The sequence below is a fragment of the Pygoscelis adeliae genome, unplaced genomic scaffold (genome assembly GCF_000699105.1).
Source record: "Pygoscelis adeliae isolate BGI_AS28 unplaced genomic scaffold, ASM69910v1 Scaffold410, whole genome shotgun sequence".
Classification (NCBI taxonomy): domain Eukaryota; kingdom Metazoa; phylum Chordata; class Aves; order Sphenisciformes; family Spheniscidae; genus Pygoscelis; species Pygoscelis adeliae.
This window is the reverse complement of record NW_008823913.1, coordinates 2,465,335-2,479,640: the sequence shown is the minus strand read 5'-3', so window position 1 is coordinate 2,479,640 and position 14,306 is coordinate 2,465,335. Positions and strand designations below refer to the sequence as shown.

The 14,306-nt window shown below is 40.0% G+C and overlaps 1 protein-coding gene across 1 annotated transcript in view; it reads right to left on the bottom strand.

Moving 5' to 3' along the window:
* ARVCF (armadillo repeat gene deleted in velocardiofacial syndrome) overlaps positions 1 to 14,306 on the bottom strand; it is a 293,335-nt gene that overhangs the window by 71,177 nt on the left and 207,852 nt on the right. The window contains 2 exon segments of the mRNA XM_009318531.1: positions 4,752 to 5,251; positions 14,147 to 14,306. The exon segment at positions 14,147 to 14,306 is cut by the window's right edge and continues 31 nt beyond it. Of these exon segments, the coding sequence (XP_009316806.1) occupies positions 4,752 to 5,251; positions 14,147 to 14,306 (660 nt within the window).

Here is a 14,306-nt window from a genome sequence, read left to right as displayed (position 1 = left end):
GGCCTTTTTGACCACAGTGCATGAATTTTAGGACTACAGAAAGAAGATGAACTACTGCTTTTCAGAAGATGATCACAATCATGATCAGTCTTTATTTTATTCATAAATACTATTTGTAATATACTTAGATATTTCTAACTACAACCATTACCTCTACTCTTTCAGCATGTTAAGCAGGGACAATAGCTACAAGTGTCTATTTCAAAAGTACTGATTATTGTAAAAATATATTAAAAATTACTCTAAGCTATAAACATAGCTGTATGATTTATGTAGTATTAAAAGCGATTAGGGCCACAGCCGTAATTTCCTAACTCTCTGCCTCCTTGGAGCTGTGAAAAGATTTCTAAAGAAATTGTGGCAGTATACATATGTGCTATTATCTTCGGAAATCCTTTCCTGCTGTGCCTGCTTACTTGCAAAAAGCTAACGTCACCAAGAAATTAGATGAAGAAGCTATTTAATTCTATATCTATGGTCCATACTAAATCATTGAGCATTTGGGAAAATAAAGCGCTCTGCATTACATTCACCAAGGACTTCTTGTTGCGTGCACTTGTTTGACAGACTTGTTTGTATCATTCTAAGTCCTGACGACTGGAGCTGTGCTTCTTCAAGTTAAGTAGTGGTCAAGTTTAGAACCTCAACACAAACTACTGTGTCACAGAATACACCATGAAAAGAGACCTTCTTCTGACAAGCTTTCTAATAGAAAATGGAAGGAGTAAGCTCATCTGTAATCAGAAAGTTCAAGACAGCATGGTACTTCAAAGAGAAGTTAGCGTCTGATCAGCTGACAGGATCTTAGCATACATAAATGCCCAGAAGGTGTGAACTCTGAGCATGTTGATCAATCTGCAAGTTTCTATTATAGTATTAGATCAAAATATTTCCTCTGCAGAGTATTTTGAAGGTCAATCATTTTTCAATTAAAACCAGTTTGGCAACATACAGCATCAGGAAAATCATGTTCTGCACCACTTAAAATCAGTGCAATGTCGTTAACATTAAATTAAACATAAAAACGTTAAATTACTTTCAATGTTCTCACAAAGAACAAAATTATTCATTAAAGCTACCCACTTCTGATTGCTTTTCAAATAATGTAATAGTATTTTGGTCTTGCATATCTGATGGGAACGTTTGCTCCACAAGAAAACGTTATCACTCAAGATAAAACTTTTGCAGCTTTCCCAATCAGAACAGATTTAAATCCTTATCAACTTAATCCTCATTTCTCTCCCTTTCTCAAGAAAATGATCCACTGGAAGTTCAGTAGTACAGTTCCAAGACTAGAAAGAGATGCAAGGAAGAATTTTGTGGAATATTTCTCATCACAACTCTGCTCATGATTTACTTATGGACACTCTAGCAGTTAAATCAAGCTTTTCTCAGTGCAGTAGATAGGAGACATTTTGTAACTCCACACTTTAAAAAGAAAGAAAAGTGAGGTCTGTGGTATTTTGTGATTGTATATTGAGTTTTGAAGGTATTTTTACACGCCTTCACACATCTGTCTTACCTTGAGGGACATCATGTTTTAGTGCCATTTGCAGATATATCAAGAACATCCGGTAAAACAGACATGGCATTAACCCAGAGAAGGTTTTCAAGTTCTGCTAAAACCAGTGCTATCTGAAAGAAAAAAGCTACAGACTTGCTTAATCTGGCAGCAGTGTTGTATTAGTATACTCAGCCTGCTTCCAAAATTGCATGTCAATGCGTTTGCCTAACTTGCGTTCTCCAAAACGCATATTCTGGGAAGCAGTCAAGTGAGCACACACTTCTGATACATCAAGTCTCACTCATTCAGCACTGAGCATCACACCCCCGATTCCTCCCTCATGCTCCCCTGCCACTGCATCTACCTCTAACATACTGGCATGGCTTTTTTCCCACTCCATTAACCCACTGACCAGACCCAGCTGGCTCGCCTGATTCATACTGTTCTGGACAGCTGTGGCTGCTGCAGCAGATCACAAAGTTAATGAGAGGCCATGGAGCTGTACTAAAGCCAAGGACTGACTCTCAAATTAGATGAGAATGACGCTCTCTTTTGCCAGAAAGCACCCTCTCCAGCTGCAAATAATGTGTCTTACTGTATGCTCCCATGTACCTCCTGTCCTGTAGGCAGGCAGTGTCCCACACCCAGAGAAGCAAAACTTCAAGACTGGAAGTGCTCTTGAATTCGGACATCTGAATTATTTATATTTCTTTAAATTACTTAAATCTCTTTGGAAAGCAGGATTATTTTATCATTGGTCCACATCTGGGATGACCAGCTGATGATTACTATTCAGCTTTCGAAAAGCAGCCAGTATGGAGTTAAAGAAATATTAAACCACAGAAAAGTCAGTGTGTCATACCAAACTTGAATCTGCAGCCTGTTAAAAGAAATAAACAAGCAAACCCTGTATGCTGTTGTCTTTTCTTCCTTCTTTTTTTTTTTCTTTTCGTTGCTGCAGAAGTCCCTAGAGATTTCACTCCAGACAGAATGAAAAACTTTCATGGCAAAGGTAGGCTTTGGTTTATCACTAGGGAAAAGTACCCAGATAGGAAGTCAAGACTTCTACCACGAGAACATCAGAACTGCGATCTGAATTTTTGAGGCTGCAAAACACAGTCCTTTTGTAGCAGCCCTGGGCTGAATGCTCCCTTTGCACTTCAAGTTGGCTCTTGTTTCTCTGCTGACTTTTGGAGCTCATTTTTCGAATGGACAATTCCACATTATCAGCCAAGGCTTTGAACGCTGACTGCAAGCACACCAGCATCAGTGACAGAAGCATTGCTGGAATACTCTTCTCTTCTATATTGATGCTTGAATGTCTCACACCGGATCCGGTGATATCATTTTAGAAGTGGAATGAAATTATTCCTGGTTAGGTGGAGATTAAATGCACATCATCTGTTACTGGACATCTGTTTAGGTTAATGCCCTCAGTATTCCTGGTGTTTCTCAGTAAGGGGAAATAAAGAGCTTTAAATAGCAAAACCCAAAGTGGAATAAAAATACTACATTTAATTAGCAGGAGTTACTGTCAAATAAAATGCATTTGAACTGTAAAACTAATTAATCAACTGGAAATCAAAGCAATCACCATTTAGAGTGAAAAGAAAAAACATCCAGTTTGTTTTTGCCATCTCAAAAGTGACCGATTACCACCTAGCATTATAACGATATTCCTTCAGAGTAAATTATAGACTGACTTCTCCTTTCTTGAATGTAAAGAAATAAATTTATTCCTTCTCAGCACTCCAGAAATGAGTTTTGAGTAAACTAGAACAGTAGATAAACAGATATTTTTTATTTAAAAAAAAAATTAAGTCAGCCATACTAAATGAGTGCAACAAATGGAATATGAATACTACCTACAGTTTCCATGTTAAGAGACAAAACACAGACAGCAATCAAAGCACAACCAACACATGCTACTTAGAGGTTCTCTGACAAAACAGACAGCTCTCCTTTACCAGCTCACTGGAAAAGGACTGGAAAAATATCCCCGCTAATTTCTACGCTGTATATTTAGAACTAGTTTGCTAAATATCCTATAATGGCTGAGGAAGAACAGCTGGTACACCCAAGGTCACTGTTCATCTCAGAGAATTATGATTACCAGTAAAAACTTGGAGAGCTGCTATAATTTTTTGAGGTGATTATAGAATTACGATGTTTACTTCTAATGGCTTAATCCATGTTTGCAATAGGGTCTGCCTGGAGAATCCAACACTGATAAGGTAGCTAAACAGTTTCAGCCCTGAACTTATTTTTGCACTCACAAAACTTTCTGAAAAATTCTGTTCTGGCACTGAAATTCATTGCAACTGCCCTGACCTCCATCCACACATCCCCTGCTGCTTCTGAGAAGAGAAAGGGAAATCCATTTCACTCCTCCTGAGTTATGGCAGACAGAAGAACAATATATTTCTCCTTAGTTTAAGAGCTGACATACTTTTCCACCCTTTTCCACTTAATGGCTGAACTTTGAAACTTGGCATATACTTCATTACTCTTTTTGGATGATGTCCAAGACTAAGTTCAAATGAAAAACAGGTTGAATAATGGAGTTATAAGTGATTGAAAAATCCCTGCAAAGTGTGCACAAACTCAGTAACTTCAAAATGTAATTCTCCCTTTTCCGATTATTGGAACAAACAAACCCTGTGTCCAGAGCATCTCAACAGCACACTCTACGCTCCTTAAAATCTGAGTTTTCCAGCCCAGAAGTGCTGCAGCTTTATACACAGCCTCAGAGTCCCCATTACTGAGGGTTGGAAGTGCTCCTGAGGAGGCTGACTGTTCTATCAATATGAAGTAATGGGGACATGGCAGCAGGATTGTTTTATAAGAGATTAACAAGGAAAGTTTTAGATTAGCATATCTTACCTCATGATTATAACACGCTGAGGGCAAGTGCACTACAAATTACCTGTCAATGAAGTTGCTATAACTCATTTAAGCTTCAGTAACTCAACCACATGCAGTTGCATGCTACATCCAAGAAGCATCATCCTTCTCTCAGCAGCCAGGGAAACCCAAGTGTGCTACGTACACAGATGACCTCCGTTTCTTCCCGAAGGGCACATTGGCCTTAGGCTCTCTCACACCACAAACGTGGTGCAGCTAAAGAAACAGCTGCAGCCAGTGATCTAAATTCTCCTTCAATGCTCTAATCTCCAGAAATTCTTGTTGCTGAAGCTGAAAGGACTCCTCTAAAGAATAATTCATCAAAGAAACTACAGACACTGACCTGTAATTAGCTCTCTGACTTCCATGTCATTTGTTTTTCGCAATAGTCTGATCAATGCAGGGATCCCATCACAGTTCTTTATAGCCACCTTGTTTTCATTATCCTTCCCATAGGAGATGTTTCTGAGAGCCCCACAGGCTTTACGATGGACCTCTGGCTTTGGATGATCAAGGAGGCCCACCAAGATAGGTATCCCTTTAAGGTGCCTCACGTCCTTTTTGATTTTATCATTCTCGTAGCACAAGTGCTGCAAGTAGGCTGCGGCGTTAGACTTGACTGGATCAATAGGGTGGCTGAGCATGGCAATTACTTCAGGGAGGTCAGGGTCCCTCCACCTGGGGTCTTTACGAATGCTGTCAATAGAGGGGGAGCGCTTCCCCAGACGGTCAATACTAGCCATGCTTCCTCTCTCTGGCTGTGCCAGCGGTGCTGCGTAGCCACCATGAAGGTAAGGGATCCTCTCTTCAACCATCTCTGTCTCGATGGGGTCATCGTAGCCCCTGTAAGAAGCAACAGTCCCAAGAGAAAGAAAGGGGAGGGGGAAAACAAGCACATTTAAACACATTGTACCTCTGAGTCAGTATGGAGATTTCAGATATGAGCAAACCTTTTAATATCACAAACATCATTAGGGGCAGCATATTTACACTTTCAAATAACTTATTTGTAGTAACTTGAAAATTAACTATAGCTGAGCACTCAGCAGTGATGGGACTACAGCACAGTATTTGTTTGGCTAGCAATGAAATGATGACAGGAACTGCAAGTCATCGAACAGATTGCTTTCATTTTGGTCACTTAGCAAAACAATTATGATAGAGCTGGATTACATTTAGTAGGAAGCACTGAGCTTCATTAACGCCACTACTTCTGCAACAAACCAAAACTCTAATTAACAGCATTCAAGGCCTGGGCAGAGACCACAGACACTTTTCAGCTAGTCTGAGAAGTTCCACTACATTTCCATGTTGAGTTCAGTATACTTGTGTGAGCACCAATACACATAATAACGTCAAAGATGAAGGAAAACCTAAGTCCTGAATCCAAGCATGTAATAAAAGTCTGTCTTCTACAGAATCATTTGGAATACAGGTAAGAGGCTGATGGTCAAGAGACCTGGGTCCAACTTTTAGTACCAGAGTAGTTTGCTGGACATCCAAAACAAGTCCTGTACTCTGAGATTTCCTCCCCAGATCAGCAACTAGCCTGGACATTAGACACTCTTAAGACCATTTACAGCATTAGAATGAATGGCACCCATCTTGTGTCATAATTCACTGTGTGTAACTGAAGTAAGGTCAGTCACAACCAGCTAACGTGCCTATTTAGATATTACTGTCCTGGTTCACACAAAAGGCAAAGTCGCAATCAACACAGTTGAAAATATTCTAACACAGTACATCCTCACGCTACAAATGCCCATGTTCTTAAAAAAAAAAAACCAACAAAAAACCCAACAGTATTTGACAAATACTTCTTTTTCTTTAACAACCACCACTGCAACTATAATCTCTAACCTTCAGAAAAAAATCTCGCCCCCCCCCCAATCACTTCCTACAACTAGCTGCTAAAGACAGAACATTTCTGCAAGAGATTTGTAAGGAAAGGCATTTACAGCTTTAGAATTTGTTTTCGAGATTCACTTATATACTTCATCCCTTGTTCAAAGCGACACCTTTCATCCTCCAGTACATGCATCGTTCGTGCAGGGGAGCTTCAGTGCATGTGCGGTGCACCATTCTGTCAGATAATACTTAAGTCCTTAGGAGAAGTACAAAAGGAAATCTGAAGCTTGCTTACAGTGACCCACTGGTCACAAATTCTCCAGTTTTATATGTGAATAAGCCCACAGGGCAATAAGGCGACTTGCACCTAACAGTTATGAACTCCCACTAACACTTTCAACTTTGCAGTCTACCCTCTCTCGGGCTTTGCCCCAAAGGCTCACACCAGCTCGCTCACCTGGCTGAGAAGGATGAAGAGCTGAGATGACACACTGGGGAGCTGAATCAAAATTCCAATTAATCCCATTGTTTTAAAACTCAACTCCAGAAGATTTTTCTTCTTCATCCTCCCTTCCCTCTAATACTACTCTTAATAGATGTTAACATAAACTGACTTCTTTTATATATATATATATGCATTTTTTTAAATAGCAGCAGCTTTTTGCCTTATTGTTTTTTCCTCGACAGATTAGCTACTATCTCAGTATTGTAGTTATCTCAGTCAAGCAAGTAGGTTTAATTGCTATAAAATGATTCTTAAAAACTTTCATTTTAAGCACTGACTGATGTTACTGAACAATTTCTGATGTCATGCTGAAGGAAGCATAGACCATTAGAACTCAAAAAGAAAATGGAGCTTGCTGTTATCCTAAAGGGACTGCTAATTAAACTAGACTCTGGGGAGGAGAGCAACCGGAGGTGGAGACTGAATTTAGTCTTGTACAATTAACGCTCTTAATGTTAAAAGCGCCTCTACTGACATTAAGTTGCTTTAATTGCTGTTCTAAACCATAAACTGAATGAAAGGATAAAAATGGGCAAGTATCCAAAACTCAGAATGAATCTGAAGAAATCCTTTTATCGATGCAGTTATTTGTGTATGTATAATTCAGTACTTGCTCTACACAGTAATTTACAATGTCTGGACAGCCATTGTATTTTCTGTTACAGAACAAAGCTGTTTCCATCATTCCAAGAAGAAAGTAACAACATTGAAAAGATTTACTTTTGTGCATATACCCAGGGCAGAAGTAATAACAAAACCCCTTAACTACTCCTCAAACAAAATTCTGTTTTTACATACGCAAATTTGGGACAACCAGTATTAAAACTACAACAAAAACCCATTTCTCAAACTCATCCTCATGTTAAATTCTTATTGACTGCATAAAAAAAAGTAGATTAATTTTAATAATTGCCCTCTGCACAGCTGTTGCTTGCTTGACTTGGTAACTCGCAATTCAGCATGCCTCACTCCTATGAGCTGCCCACAAGATAACTGTACACCACCTCAATTACACCTGCACAATTAAGCTTCTCTCTCCTTCTCATCCATGCAAATACACCAAGATAATTATTGTCTTGGGATGCAGTTTGTTTGCATTATTTCCATGGTCTTCCAAACAGAACCACATGGATGGGCCCATCTTCCTCATACTGTATCCTCTCCCCTGTGCCACACAAAGCTCCTTGTTTTCATTACATTTGCCCAAAATAAAACTTCAGTTAGGACTTTAAATTGCAACATTGTCATGACAAGAGAGAGCACCACATAACTCTTGTACCAAAATACTAACTTTTTTTTAATTGTCAATGACTAGTTATTAAATATGAACGTGAATACCTGAAGTAAAGAATCAGTCATTAAAAACAAAAAAAGAAAAAAGATCACATCCCAACTTGCTACTTATTCTAACAAAGTTTTGTTGTTGGTTTGTTGTGTGTTTTGTTTGTTTGTTTTTTTAAAACGGGTTTTTTCTTCCATTGTTCCAATACAAAGCTACTGATGCACCGAAGACAGCCAACAGGCTTTGATGATCCCTCTCTGATGAAATCCCCAGGACACAGAGCTGGGGTAGAACAGGATGTGGGAAGATGCTGAGTGTTCCATGCTGCAGGGAGGAGGTTACATTCCCGAGTGCCGTGGGTACGGAGAGCTGCGGACGGTTTAGGATGAATCACGCAGAGGGTGGTAGGGAGGGCAGCATTGCTTAGAACTCACCAGCTACTGCTCCGTGGTGAAGTGGTGACCACTGCACATACTGCTGGCTCCATCCCCACAGCAGAAGCAAAGCATCCTCAAGGAAACGGACCCTGAACCATAAGCGACTTTTAACAACTGTTGGCATTTTCATACGGTCCCATTCTTACATGAACCGTTCACTTACAACTCTGTTCCTGCCAATCTCAACCTGATTCTGCTGGACCATCTCCTTCGTGAAAAAATAGGATTGCACGTCTAATGCGACTGTTTTAGTACACAGACAGCTACTTTGAAACAAGAGTGTCTCTGAAGTATTTGTAGAGAAAGGATGGACACAAGAAACACTATTGCTGAAATAAGCTCACGCAGGTGAGATCCAACATACCCCTTAGGATGAAACAGTGTCAAGAGCCACTGGTTAATGCACCAGTAACAAAACCCAATGACTTTACCTGCCAGGTAAAGATAACACCTGGACACTTGACCCTTCAAGACCCTGAATAATTATCTAGAAACTCTGAGATCCTGGTGTGAACTTAGGAGCTGTACAAGACAGCTCAAAGGCAAGTATCATACCAATTCAGATTCACAGGACTAAATACAGTGATCAAGTCTGGAGAAAGTAAAAAAAAAAAAAAAAAACAAACCCAAAAACCCCCAAAAAAACCTACATGGTAATTAAAGGAAAAGAATCCTGAAATATTTTACAAGGGAAGCTCCAAATATCAGCTCTGCCATTGCTTTACAGCATTGAAGGGAAACACTTTACCAAAATAGATCATCTGCAAAGCAGCAAAATAACTGATCAGGCAGTGTAATGCAGAACTACCACAAGGCCTCTGTGCGAGTGAGGATGGCCCAGGTCGAGGCCCATGTCCCCTCCTTTAACAGGGAGCCTGGGGGCCAGAGAAGTGCAGGCTAGGCAAAGAGTGAAGAAGGCAAAAGCAAGTATCTATCAGGGAGTTAAACACACCCAGTTTCTGAAGACAAATGAGTAAAATCAGCAACACATTTACACACAGAGAGAGTAAAGAAATCACCTGAGTCGGACTGGTGGGGATCAAATGCGATTTTTCACTTTCACACCAGCAGAGCCGCTACGTTGGAAAGGAAGGCTTGACACAGAAGGAAGACTAATGCGAGCTTCAGCAGACACAGTCGTCTGGGCTCAGGAGGCCAAGAGCTCTTTTACTCTCAGGACTAAAGAGATCTGGTAGTACGCCAGAGTTGCTGGCTACAAGCATCTTGCCTTCCATCTGTTTGTAGCAAGGCAGCTGAGATTTTAGGATGCCGTGGGTCTCTCTAATCACCTGTCTCAGGGAATTGATCAAAACACATTCTAGCATAGACAAAGACTGGGAGAGAGCTTGTGGATTTATCATCTTCCTTGTGGCTTCAACATCGGCACATTTGAGTAAACAGGTGAAGGATTTACACACTTAATCCTCAACAATTTATACAAGTGTTACATTCATCACAGTTTGCAGCTGGTGTCTGCTTAGGATAAAAGACCAGAAAGGCTTGGGATTTCAGTAGGGAACTTTCTGCCAAACATCGAAGAGGAAATCTAAAGACTTTGCAGAATGAGGTCCTGCTTTTGCCAGCCTCTCTTCCCTGACAGGACGCACAAGAGGATTCAAAACTGGACTGAATCCTCTGCTGAGACAAGTCTGAGTTATGGGATGTATGGTTAAAACACCAAAATCCCCTTGGACTGGAACCACCTAAAAGCTGCTAATGGATGAGCTGATTCAGGTTGCCGCCTGCCACGTAGAACTCGGCCATACATCAGTCTTCCGCTACCAGAAGATCAACAAACTGAGATCAAATTCATTCTAAGGAGGAGCCTGAGAAAAACTCAAGTCTTTTCCAAACTGACCGCATTTTTTGCTTCACCCTGTTCCGCTCAGTCATGTCCATACAGTCCTGCCCCAATCTAGACAATATCCCAATGTTGCCTACATGCTGGTATTACGCTTACGGTTGGTCGTTAAACCAAAGAGGCCAATCTACAGTGATAGATATCTCCCCAGCCTTAAGGATGCCTCCATGGGTGCTGCTGTGAGACCACACCTGAAATGGGTGAAATTAGGCCAGAAGTGCTGACTGAAAGTTTATCTACAAATACAAGCCTTTATATTCTAGATTGAAAGAAGATACCAGAAGTAGAATGTGACTAACACGTATGTGATACCAATATTCTCACACTGTCTATACATAACAGAAGCAAGAGAGACCTAGTGTTACAGTTATTTAATCTAAAATCTGGCTCATTTACTGGTAGAAATAATTTGGACCATGAAGTGACCACCAAATATAGTCTCAGTCTCTTAGATCAGGTTTCTGCCATAGAAAATTTAACAGCAAAAAACTCTTTTATCGTTGATTTAGTCAACATTAAAAATTCATATCCTGTCGAGTCTAGAATAACAACACTGGCAATAGCTGCTCCAGAGTTTTTTTAGGGAAAAAGAAGTCCCATGAGTGCTAGTACAAGTGCAAACTGTAGTGATCCACTCTGGAAAAAAAAATTACCACAGAGGCAAGAAATGCAAAGTTGAAGAGAAGATAATTTAAAAAAATAAGATGAATTATGACTCGCCATTTTTTCCTGCTCATTTGTGTTAACTTCGGTTTAATGATTAAAAAATATTCAAATAATAGTTGGGATGTTTTTTTGTGAATGAGAAATAGCCAGTAATTCCTGCTTCTCTTTCAAAAAGGACTGTATACAAAACACCTAGCAACACCATAAGACTACCTATTTTTAAAGACTACAATGAAAAACCTCCTAATTTAATAAAGGCAACCTACCAAATGAAGGAAAAAAGGGCATAAAACCAATTAAAGATGTGTAAATACCTTCACAAGTAAAACTTGAGTAATATTAAATCAGTATTTACTGATTTTAACACCCCAAATGCCTTTCTCTCACCCCAATTTATTATGCGATCTGACTTAAACCAAACCAGAGCACATGCTGAGGAAAAGATTATTAAGTGCCAGGTATTCTTCTTGCAGAAAATAATATGTCTTACAGCAGAGATTCAGTATAAAAGAAAACAAGAAACAAACCCAGCCACAAGCGCTGAAGAGCCAACAGAGGCAATATTTGCCTTTGTGCACTTACCTGGATTTGTAGGTGTTTGTGAGGAGGCACATTTTTCCCCAATTTAAAATGGAATATAAATAGCTTAAAATGAGGCTGGTGATGGCAGAAGGAAAGCACAAGAGATATTTATCTCTGTGGTCAAATGGAGCGGGCAAGGGATGGAAAGAACAGTCTGTACTTGTAATCCCCCTGACCAGGATCCCCTCCAGACACAGCTGGGTTTTGCCTCCTTATCACACCGGGGGCGAGACTCACTGCCACAGATTCAGATGAGAAACCTCCATTCAGTCCTCTCAGACAGAACAGCATCAAAACCAGAAACCGATAGTAAGGATCCTTATTCTACCTTTAAACTATTAACAAATGAGGGCAGCACTTACTGGGAAGAAAATGAGAGATTAACTTAAGTTTCTGCAGCGAGTTAGCCAACAGAAGAATTCCGTTCTCAACACGATGAAGATGCCCAAGCTGAAAGTCGGTGCGATGTAGGAAAGCTTCTAACAGCGTTATTGTACCTGCTCTACACATACAAGCTTTTTGAAATCAAAAGTGCCATCAATTTATCACATTCCTTTAACCATTTTCACAAGGAACCACTTATTTTAAAAAACCTAGGTAGGAATAATCAAGTAGTAATTACCCTCATCTAGTACAAAGCACTATTTGTAGTCTTTAGTTTCTTGCAGATCAGTAGCATATCTGAAATGCAGGTTTATTGAATTGTTCAAGTATTTCTTTGAAATGTCAAAAAGTAACTACTTATGAAGAGGCCCTCAATACAATCTTCTTATGTTCTCACCAGCTAAATTTTGCTGCCACAGTCAGGCTAATTACTTGTCAAAGCCTCTTGATCATATTAAATATGGGAAAAAAACTCACAACAAAAGAAACGTAAAAGAAAAATTGTAAATTGGTCCTATCCAAACTGCAAGGAACAATAAATCAAAGGGATGTTTAACAAAAAAAAACCCAAAAAACCCTTTAAAAATGCAAATGGGTAGATTCTAAGAATACATTTAATTATTCATCATGCATACAGTTTGAAAAATGTTAATAAAAATTTAAAAGCACTGCTGCCTGACTGTTTTTAACGAGGACTGTAAACTTGCTTAGATGCAGGGGAGCACCAATTAAAGTTTGATAGATTGATCAGTATTTTGGCACCCACTGGCTGCAGGTATTCCCTCTAGCCCCATAAAACATTGATGTAGTTCCACCGGTTGGTAAGCTTGCAAGATCAAAGATGTCACAAGGGACTTAAAGTGAGTTCTGGGAGATATGCCTTGATACCTTTTCTTTTTTTTTTTTTTAAATATAGGTAACAATTTGCAGGTGCTTGATTCCATTTAGCTTTAAAATGAACTTTCAAAAATGTGAAAGAAGATAGAGCTACGAGAGTATGAATGAAACCATGAATGACATAACATCTCCAAGTAGGAGCGCTCCAAGAGAGCGACAAGGCCTACCCAAATCCCACCGACAACTAACGCTGATGAAGTGAAGCCTTCGGTCAGAAGTACGGAGTCTAAAGATCGTCTACACACACAGAGGCAGGTGGGTTCCAGACTCTCTTTACAGCTCTGGAAACTACTCCAAATTATGAGGAAAATAATGAGAACTAAATCCATATCGAAACACGAATCGTGAGGATATAACTTCCTGCAGGCACACGCAAAAGTTTGCACACTGCTTGCAAAACACAGTATGCAAGTTTTTCAGGTTCATACTCAGAAGATGACTTTCAGCTGAGTAATAAGACTCTCTTCCCAAGCTTGTTTATTTTTTTTCCTCCAAATGCAAGAGCTGATAGCTGTGAGCCCAGCATAAACAACTAATATCAGAAAATATGGCATAAAATAGAACATCGCTCGGAAAGGGGACTGAACCAGAAGTAATTTGTGACTGGTCACTTTAGTTATATCAAGTACAACACAGACGCTCTTATCTCCCCTTTATATAGGCACAGGACAAAATAACGATCTGGTCTTACAAAATGTTGAAGTACTTCTGTGAGGTTCAGCAAAGCCTGGTCACGCAGCTGAGGGTGTGCAGTTAGCACAGCATCAGGAGCTAAGGCTGTCAAACACCTCACAGGACAGCTTTTATAGAACAAGGCATCCCTTCATCTGCAACCCCAACCAGCTGTTCAAAGCTTTTGTTTGGCAGATGAGCACATAACCAGACCTGTGGGAAGTCCCACAGATTACAAATCCCTCTTTTTCACCTTGCTAGTGTGGGATGGCTCTGGGACAACACAATGCAGTCACAACTCTTTCTTAGGAAGAGGAAAAAAAGTAACTTAGCCCTCTTCTACAAGATCATCTCTTTCTTTCTAAATTCAACCTAAACCAAGCAGCCCAGAAACACAGTGAAACGGTTCTTGAGCACTACCCTTACTCCCTTCTGTATTTCATGTGCATTTTGCAGTCTTTTATGGGCTAATGAAATGATGGGTTCTACCTGTTTGTGTGTCAAGTAATTCCAGAACTTACCAGACCATTAAGAGTTCAAATGTACATGTTCAACTAAGCAAAACAGCTACAGATTAGCACGGTAAACAACAAATGGGTTTTACCTTCCTTTGTGAGGTCTTCCTCTCTCTGGCACACCTGCAGATGTCCTCCGGTTCACAGTGGAGTAATCAGGATCCAGTTCATATCCTTCATCATCTACTCCAAGGCTGCGGTTATCATCTTCCAGTCCATAGGGTTCTGGCTGGAAGCGTTCTGGCTGGG